Source organism: Glandiceps talaboti, chromosome 12, assembly GCF_964340395.1.
Source record: "Glandiceps talaboti chromosome 12, keGlaTala1.1, whole genome shotgun sequence".
Taxonomy (NCBI): Eukaryota; Metazoa; Hemichordata; class Enteropneusta; family Spengelidae; genus Glandiceps; species Glandiceps talaboti.
The window spans coordinates 19428695-19439430 of NC_135560.1; the positions used below are offsets into that span (position 1 = coordinate 19428695).

General features: G+C 35.0%; 2 protein-coding genes across 2 annotated transcripts; one reads left to right on the plus strand and one right to left on the minus strand.

Moving 5' to 3' along the window:
• Positions 1-695: 695 nt before the first annotated feature.
• Positions 696-1298, minus strand: LOC144443065 (dynein light chain Tctex-type protein 2B-like). Its single transcript, XM_078132439.1, has one exon. The coding sequence runs from the start codon at positions 1296-1298 to the stop codon at positions 696-698; it is 603 nt and encodes a 200-aa protein (XP_077988565.1).
• A 3193-nt stretch (positions 1299-4491) lies between these two features.
• LOC144443066 (protein TTE1956-like) lies at positions 4492-7598 on the plus strand. Its single transcript, XM_078132440.1, has 4 exons — positions 4492-4979; positions 5287-5411; positions 5615-5745; positions 7377-7598. Exons 1-4 carry the CDS (start codon positions 4492-4494, stop codon positions 7596-7598), a joined length of 966 nt encoding a protein of 321 aa, XP_077988566.1.
• The last annotated feature ends 3138 nt before the right edge of the window (positions 7599-10736 follow it).

Genomic DNA, 10736 nt, shown 5'->3' on the forward strand with positions numbered 1-10736 from the left:
TACACTATAGATCACTGTATACGCTAGTTCAATAGGTCAAACTCTTGATGGACAGGACGTGACCAGATCCACGGTAACTAACGTCACTCTCTGTGAATTATTATAACACCAACTTTTATGAGATGTCTTTCACAATGAAAAAAAAAAGGACAAAGGCTCTAAACTGCTGCCACTTAAGCTGTATATCTGTTTGTTACGCCTGATTGTGGCCGAATAAAAGGATGGGGCAACTAAGGTCGAATGGCTTGGTAACGTATACCAATACCAAACAAACGGGTGTACATAGAACTAGAATACAGCAGTCATGTTAGATAGATATATATCAAATCGAAAATAATAACATCTTATGTACACTAAACATATGAGTTCTTTTGATCGCTTAAATTTGATAATGTCTTTAAAATGACCTTCAAACACACTGACAATTAAGTACAATTTTACGCTATATAAACACCGTCCAAGCTTTGGTTACAATGCCATGATGTTGAACAAGTATTACTTTCTATACTGTTTACAAAATAAACAAATTATCATGTCCAACACTTGGATGTAAAACAGAAATGGAACAATATGCTCACTGATATCTTTTTGTGTGTGTGTTTTAGATAAACATTAGCAAATATTCAATACAGGATTCGTGCGTATATATATTCTAAGAAGTTGTGTTGCAGTTCAGGAACTGTTCAATTCGTTACTTATTCAAAATAGACTGCAAACACGGTAGCTACGGCGAAGAGAGACGCGTTTCTGTAATAAGCAGAAGCGAAGTCGTCATTTCTGCTATCCCAAAGACAACGACTAGTTACACTAGCGTCTTGGTCGTAGATATTCCCAATTACAACATGAGTGACAAATTTATGTCGCTCAAAACCCATGATTTTGGTTTGCCGTTTTGCCGTATCGGCGATGGTGGCTGCTAACGTGGATGCAGTTTTGGCGTCATATTTTACATCATCTAAATTAGAGCACAATACACTGTCGAGCATTCTCTCTACCCGCGTTGCATTAAACTTGACATTTCTATCAGGATCCATCTTGTATGTATTTTCCAGTTTGGGCTTATTCTTCAGAATTGATCTACCGAATCCAGCCATTGACGTACGTCTTGAAAACCTTCGTAAGGCAGCAATACTTGCTATACCAACGTTCGGTTTAGCCATTTTTATACTGCTGTAAGTCCCACTCTCGCCGTCGTCTTGAGACGATGGGCCCGTCTGAAGAATTACTCCCGGTCCGTCTTTGGGGTCAATTTGAACGGAGCTTCGTCTTGAAGACACTGAATTCCTTCGATCACTCATGATGATCCTATAATATGGAGTTTAAATCAGTCACAAAGTCACAGAATAAAGTGAAATGAAATCGACGTGTAGAATATCGAACTGTAGAGATTCTTCAACATTCAAAGACACCGTACAGTGATGGCCCAATAGTATACGTTGATGAGGTTGACGTTCATGCAAATATCCCAGGCGAATGTTAGTAATCCGGAGAGAGTAAGTTGACAGCGATATAGTTATTACACCAACATATATGGCGCCCGACTGATATGTACCCTCTAGCCACTTGGGGTTAAGAACGCTGTATCCGTGTCTATTGTAGTTTTAGTCCTATGGGACAACACTGCATTGTAGCACTTATTTATATTGAAAGGATTGTAAATCTCAATTTGTTCATTGTCAAGAAAAGCAGCCACGGAGTCTATCCGTTTTATAAGCTATAACTAATGCTTTTATTGGTTGCTATGGTAACGATAACGCGCAACAGTTACAACTTAGTGTCGTTGCTTTGTATGTTTTGACATTCAAGGTTTCGAATAATTAAAATTGTCACTCGAACTCGCAGTTTAACTGTCGTGGTAAAATGTGTAGCTAGTATATTCAGTTCCTGGTCAGTTCTAATTTGGGAACCAAGAAGGTTCTACTACCATCGGTACATTTCTGGCTATAGGTTTTCAGATTTGTGTCCTTACACCACTTCACGTGTGTAAACCATTTGTTTCACGAGCATTGCATTGACATTGTGTAATTGTAATATTCAGACATTGCACTGGAACGATGGAATATTTTAAGACAATGTTTTACACTAGAAAATTATGCTCTGTATTGGACATCTTAAGCTGATCAAAAATTGAATAAAACGCAAAATGTGATTATGTTAGTTTTAAGCATGATGTCTCAAGCATAGATGCAATAATTGTAGTATTAGTGCATCTTGACTCTTCATTTTTTTCGTTATTGAGCTTTTTATTCTTCCGGGTTTGCACTCAAAATTTTAGTAATTTTACTGCAAACCTGGGAACAATAAAAACCTCAAAAACAAAAAACAAACTAAAAAGCAAAAAACAACGCTACAATTATTGTGACCAGTCTCAAACTGTACAGCTGTTAATTAAAAAGTAATTAAAATACCCACACCTTGCTTTAATCAGAGTCACAAAGAATATATGGTGATCAAACTCGACGTCTTTTTGAAGATCGAAAATGTAACTTTTTTAACGCCAAAGTTAGGAACAATATATGAATCGACTTGACAATCATATATATACCCAAATAGCAGACTTAGAATTGCTGTACATGATAGTTTTCGTAGGTTTTGACAATTTGAGAAGACAATGAATGGAGAACATTCTATCAGATAAAATGAGAGCTAGTACGACACATCATTATTTGGAAAAAAACGTACCACATTTGGCATATCTGATATATGATGAAATTACGTAGACTGTCGAATTAGTACAGATCATGGCTAACAATGTCAATCTGACTTACAGAGTGGCAATGGTGATAACCCATTGGTCATTGAAATCACGTGGGATTTTGAGGCACACAGAGACGATTTCAAGGCTCATGGACGAAAACAGAGGTTTTAGTGCGGCGACGTAAAAAATTAGACGACATGGGGATAATATTCTTACTCACTCTGTTCCTGAAATCCCGGAGAAGTCAAACTAGATTAATATCTCTACAAACGCCCCTTAACGTACAGTGCCAAATACATGTGCTCTCATCCAAACGACAGCTAAGAATAAACAAAACTGATGGAAACATGTGTTCCTCAAGTGCCAGATGGTTAATGAATTGGCCAATCACTGGCCTGTTGCTCACAAGGACTTGCTAATTTGTGAACACATCCTCAAAACCGATTGGCCAATTAGTGACCACACACAGGTGTCTTTGATGGCCCTTTCAAAAATCATAATCTTCCAAATACATTCATTAGCTTGACAATTCTTTGATGGGGTTATTTAGCTGCTTTTAACTATATTGGGCCGAGAAATGTTATGTTTAATAACAAGTTTTTAAACATCATTCTCGCAAACCAGAGAAGTTATTTCTTCCGCTACACTCCAGTGGGACGGCTCCTTAAGAACGGTGCCGTAAAACAGGCCGTTATTTGCGACGATGTTAAACATGTGATTGATGTGTATGTGGTGCAAGCTGTTAACTTGAGTCGGACTTTATACTAGTATATGCGCTACACACTCGGCTGATGCAATATATATATATATAGTAAATAGTATCAAACTCGTAGAATAGAGTGCTCGATGCTTGGGTAAGCAGGGCGGGAATAATCATAGTAGGTTGGTTGGAACTTGAGGTGCTTAGTTGTAACTCCGAGTTTCACGCTCAATGCGTTCATCAGACAACCTTGTCTGATGAACGCATTGAGCGTGAAACTCGGAGTTACAACTAAGCACCTCAAGTTCCAACCAACCTACTTTGATATATATATATATATATATATATATATATATATATATATATATATATATATATATATATATATATATATATATATATATATATTACGCTCTGCCACTGCGGTATAGAGCACTGTCTTATAGCAGATTGATACTCACCGAGTTATATATATATATATATATATATATATATATATATATATATATATATATATATATATATATATATATATATATATATATATATATATATATATATATATATATATATATATATATATACATTATAGCCTCCCTCTCTTTCATTAACACTTACATATACTATAGCTTCGGGTATTTTCTTATGTAAACGATTTTACGATGGCCAACTCTTGTTTCCATTGTTTAATTAAGTAAAAAAATTCGTCCGATACAATGATCAAAATATCCTTGCCTCATGTGGGAAATTCTTTTCCTTTTTTCTTGCAATCATTGTCTTTTTTGACTGCTTTTCTTGTCGTATTTTTGTCTTCTATTACTAGTAGAATATAAATTTTTGGTATCGTTACCTAGGTACATGACTGTGCTGTCCTCTGCTGTATATAGTATAGAGATGGCTATGATACACACATTCACATTAAAGGGGATAACAGTTTGCCTTACTTTTAGTTTTCGGACAATGACATCAAATGTATCTTGACATCTTCTTCTCGTTTCAGACACCGTGAGTGGGCATTTTTAAGAAGTTTGAATTCAATAGAAATATTTCAAGACTGATCTGCGCATGCTTCGTGACCTTAAACAAACCCAAAATGGCAAACATGAAGTTGTGTTGTTGTTTGTGCACGTTGATGTGTTTCTTTCTCGGCATATTTCAGATGAGACAATGTAATGCCAGAGTCACTGGTTGTTATGTTCTTCCCCATGGTGGTATTGCTCTGGACCCAACTTATTTCAACACAACAAACTCGACAAGCAAGGAAGAGGCATGGACACTACATCATGCAGCTAAACAACTCGGTCATAAAATTCGTAAACAGTCACCTGACATCATATTCCTTAGTACCCCCCATGGTATAGCAGACCTTAAAGATTTTGTGTTGTTCTTGAATAGTGAAGGTTACGGCATTGCAGATACAGATAATTGTGCGTGTCCGCCATGTTGTTACAATATTAGCGTACCGTTGGATTCCGATGTTAGCCAAGACATCGTTCATGAACTGAGAGTCCAACATAAACTCAATGTCAGCGGGTTAACAGGTTTTGGAGCACCAGGAAACAATGAACAATTTCCACTAAGGTAACGTCATGGATCGGTGCTCTAGCAAAGGATTTCATCGGTTTTGCTCTGCTTTGTTTCGGTACTATTTTAGCTGTCATAGCTGCAATAGCGTTAGTTTTGAATTTGACGGTTTTTTCGTATGTTAGCGTTGGTGGCGTTTAAACTCCGGAACGAAAAAAAAATACACTTCCAGAAAAACAAACGAATTAAATCAAAACAAAATCAATGTCAATGTCAAAACTAACGCTACAATTATTGCAGCTATAGCAGTCATTACTTTCAAACGGCGATGTAAACTTTCCATTGTATTTTTATAAATTGATAGATGGGGTGAAGTTATTCCATTGTATTTCACCTGGAATTCTTCTCAAACCAAAGTGGTGATATTATCACAGCCAACCAGACGATACAACGACAGTATGGAAATGATACCAGAGTTACTTAGAGTTGGTAAGGGTATACAAAGTTATGACATTTTCACCTGTTTTATTACAATTTTACTTGACACGATTTTCAGTACCTGTGGTTTAAAAAAAATGTTTAATTCTGTAAATTTGTTTTACACATTGCAAATTTTTTTTCGTTTCATTTTATTCTTCAGTTAGTATTTTTTTATCACCCACTGCATTGCTGTTGTTTTCTATTTCTTTCAGGAGGAACATTATACAAAATGCTTCATTCCAGTCCCAAGAGGGTTGCCGTGGTGATAAGTGCCGATCTTGCACATACACATGATAAAGATGGTCCCTATGGTTACTCACCAACAGCTGAACCTTTTGATCAAGTTTGTCACTATTAAATTATTACATATTTTATGTTTTGGATATTATTGATATTAGTGATACTATATGCATATTACACATATTGTCTATTACAATGATCAAACCTCTGACCTTTCTTTGTAATCATCACAAATAACTGAAACATTTAACTATAGACCCCCCCCCCTCCCCATCAATGTGAAGGGTCTCTGATTTAACATTAACGGTTAGGCCTAATAAAAAAAAGTTGTTTGGTTTCAGTTACCTGACCCCACCTAGTTTCTCACACTGACATTAAACTTTTTTTTACATATTTGAAAAAAAAATACTAAAATCGCAAAAATTGTCTTGCAAGAAATAGTGGATGCAGAAACTGACATCAACTTAAAAAGACAATATATAACTGTTCTTCCAATCTGCAATGGCTGTACAACTGATGAGAAGAAACCAATAACACAGAGACCATATGGAAAACAATGGAAAACATAACTACCTGAACTAGACACTCACATATGAAAACAAAATTAAAATTAAAAAATCTACATACCCCACCTATGTTCTCTCAATTACACATGCAGTTAGTGATAATGTAAATTGAAATATGGAAACTAAATCTATCAATCGTTGACAACACAACGACCACAAACTAAAAAACTATAATGAGATTGAGAGCGAGAAACCACAATGATGTGACTAGTCATACTGCCAACATTCATAGACCATTTTGTTGTCTATTTGGTGTGGTGAATTTGGCAGTCAGGAATGTGTTTTCCCAATGATAGTTTGACTTACAGAACATTTCTTCTTGTCCATTTTTAATTATTTGACCGACTACATAATGTGAATGTAGAAAATGATTTTGACTGTGTAAATGCAGTCTCACTGATTGGTGTCAGGTGAGTAGCTAATCACAGTATGATGAGGTTAACAAGAATGTCAAGTTGACCACAGGGGGCGCACTTCTATGCTAATTATGAAGTTGAGCACTCCCAACAGAGCACAATGAATTATACGAGATATGTTTGATATGTGAGCACCAAACTCTATGGTCGAACAATTTGCTGCCATAGAAAAGTTATTCATAATTGAACAACTTCAACAGTGGAAGATCACTAAAATATTCATCAACATATACAAATTTGCAGTTTTATCATAAATCCTTGTGATCAACAAGTCTTTCTGGTCTATACAACTGTAGTAAAATATTTGGTGTAAAACTGAAGAGTGTATGTGTCAGTTCTACAACAAGTTACCTTTCATAATAAGAACTGTACCTTGTCTGAAACTTATGTCGTTTTACTTTAAATATAAAAAGTTATTTTAATATGTTTTACTACTGACTAAAACATACCTAAGCATTACTAGTCACTGACAGAACTATTACATTATAGACAGATATAATACCATATGTAAATATGAAAGTATGTATGACTTTTTTGTAAATTTTATTGCAGTAATAATTGTGGGCTGTGGACTCGATTAGTCCGTTGGGACTATTTCCACAGTCCAAACCAGATATAATTTAGTATTCTTTTATTATATTTTGTTTGTTTTGAATTGTAGGTTTGTAATACTTGAGTTTATATTCAACTTTGTTCTATTTATTTATATCTGGTTGAATAAAGATTCACTTCATATGTCTTTTTATTGACAGGCATGTGGAAAATGGGCATCTGAGTTAGATGAGGGCGCTCTTCTCGATGTTGCTTCTATCTTAGTGGACTATGCCTTATCTTGTGGTTATACTGGATTGGTCATGCTTCATGGGTTGCTAAGAGCAAGTGACTTGTCACTATGGAAACCACATGTTTATGCAAATCTTCATCCAAGTTACTATGGAATGATGGTTGCTGAATTCCTCCCTAAAACAGGATGAAATGGCAGTTAGCTTTTCATATGAATTTACAAAAAACAGACACGTTATGATCTTTTAGTCCCATGAAGGGGGGGGGGGGGGCTATTGCAAAAGGTTCTGTCTGTCTGTCTGTCCATCCATCCATCTGTAATATGTGATTTCTCAGACATCTGACTTCAATCTAACAGGCAAAAAGAAAGAGATATCACTATGGGACAAAAACAAGTTTGTTCCAATAACCTGGTTTCAGACAGTAGAGTAGGTAGATGGGTTTTATTGTTATTGAGAAATTTATTCGACCCAAAGATAACCTAGTACATAACACCCAAACATTACGATACAATTCTATATAATTTCGGGACTAGCTGTGGCTGCATCGTGTGGAGTACAAATATCTGAATAGCGCCCCCAACGTATGTGTTCCGAGTCTACTGTCAACAATATTATGTTGTCTGTACAAAAACCATTATTTTTAGGAATAATCTCGAAACTTACATTCACTCTTTAACCAGTGCTCACATTTAGTAAATGACAGAGGTAGAACCACAAATACATGAAAATGAAGCAGTCACAGTCGTCTTCTAATAGAACAAATTGGAACCAGGTGCTTTTACAACGTTTTGATGTGAATCTTCATTTTCGCCATGACTGTCAAATTTTGTCGACGGTGTATATGGCCTGTGACAAAATTTTATTACGACGTTATTACCTTTTAGGATGTCATGTTTAATGGGTGTCAGAGTATGGGTTGTCATTATGAATATTTATGACAAGTTCCAACAAGGAAGTCGCTGTAATTTGACATAATTTGCTTGAAAGTACACTTAAGCTTACCTTGCAGTTTATAATAAAAGCAGTTACTTTGTTCCTACGATATTTGGCGCGAAAAATAGACGCTTGTTTGTTTGTATTTTATAATGTGTTTTAATCCCTATTTCTTGAAAACAGGGTGATTTAAAGAGAATTTGATGGTTCTTGGTCACATGGTTACTTTCATTTGTTTCATGTATATTTGAATATCCTTCAGTCTAACAACTCACACATGTTGAATCGTATACTATGTAGCTCTTATCAAAGAAAAACACATTTTTCCTTGTCTATGTTCCTAGGAAGTATTCAGATATGATTTTAAAATGGTATATGACATAATTGCTTAAAAAATTAGAGAAAAAGATCTCATTCTCGATTAGCAAAACTGTATGTGCATACTCGACCACCTCCAGCATTACTCGTAGAGAAGCTTTAATGTGTATCTTGTCAATTCACGATATTCACCTAGTAATCCAGTACAAGAACGTTGAATCTTCAACTTGCCTAGTTTCGCACCATGACCGGGCATTTTCAAGAATGTTCACGATATTCTGACTGTTAGCCAAAATGGGCCTTGTTTCTATCTGTTGTCGATTATGGACCGTGCCACTTTAACGGGGCCCTGATAGTATGCAAACCGTAACATTCAATGTATACAGAAGTAACTTTGAAGCATTCATGGTATTGTTTCGTGTTCACCGTAGTTGCATTTACATATAAAATGTACCGAAATGAGTTGAATTGAATTGAATGGAACAATATAACCCGAAAGAAAAATTAACATCACAAAAGTATATATATAGCAAAGGAAAAATGAACTCGGATTAATTGGAGTTTCATTAAATTAGAGTATCATTAAAATACACTTGTGTCAGAAATAGAATTGTTTATAACGTTTCTTTAGTCTTTTGTGTTTATCTTATGTATCGTGTTTTCACTCTACTTTTGTTTATCGGCTCGCTAGAGTGGACCCTTTGTACCTGTCAGGTGTCAATTAATTTTATAAATAAATAGTCTATTCTGTATCTGAACTCTAATTTTCCATCGTTGTGTGTCGGCCAAATGTAATGAAAATGCTGACTTTTAGCGTTTAAAATAGGTAGACAGACTGTGTATCCTTATTATTTTATTTGTTATAACTCATAATTACATTTTTAATTAATTTTGAAATGTTTAATTTTACGCTATGTCTTCCGATGTTTTAATTTGTCTTAAACGCATACAATACCACGGTCGGTAGAGGAAAACTTCGGAGGTTCGAATAATCCCGACTAACATAACGTCTTATTTGGTGTAATATCAGACATTGCTATCATCGAAAATATTTTATCCCGAATTTATCAGTGTTCTACTGCAGTAGTAGTAGTAGCAGCAGTAGTAGTAGTAGTAGTAGTAGTAGTAGTAGTAGTAGTAGTAGTAGTAGTAGTAGTAGTAGTAGTAGTAGTAGTAGTAGTTTTTGTTGTTTTTGTTTTTGTTGTTGTTGTTGTTGTTGTTGTTGTTGTTTAGTGTCGTATGTAGACTTATCAAATAATGAATACTGTGTTTTGTACCGTCTACAAAGAAAGAACCACATCTAGCCCTATTGGCTTATGTATGCAAAAATATATAAACATTTGTCACATGTTTAAAAATGACAATTGTGGTGTTTCCTTGAACTGAAAGCCGCGTGTAGAAAGTATACAGTATCAGTAGCTACATAAAATGATTTATTTGCGGTCACGGATTTTCAATGGCAGTCTCATGTTTTCCTTGTCTGTGTCTCACACTGAAAACTGTTACTGTAAAATAAAGAAGCCGACATTCTTAGAGGTAAGCTATCCAAATTAACAGTAATATTATTCTTGGTAATGCACAAAGTCTGATAAAAAACATTCCATAAAAATACATATACTTACATTCTCTTTACATTCCTTCATGTCTGTATGTATGTACCGCGTCTCAGTGATGACGTCATGGGGAAGAAAACTAATATGTAATCTTATGGTATCAAGGGTTTTAGAATAGTAATAGGTATACCCCAATATATTAAGACATTAAAGTGGTATGTGTATCATAACTTTAAAGGTTTCTACGATACCGTCTTTCATCGAAAAAATGTTAAATTTCGGAAAGTACAGCAATTACTAATTTACATTTAGCCGGTTTTGTCTTTCGTAATGTCTGAGTAAATCCGTACAAAATTCTGTTCCATGGAAAATTAATCTAAGTTATGTAGATGAAATCGGTGTATGGAATATTATACGTATGACCTATGATCTTAAATTGTTTGTTGTTAAAATAGAAAGTGGAAAATTTTATCTTAAATAACGGTTATTTTGAGTTACCTAAAATGACATAGTCTGTAACTTT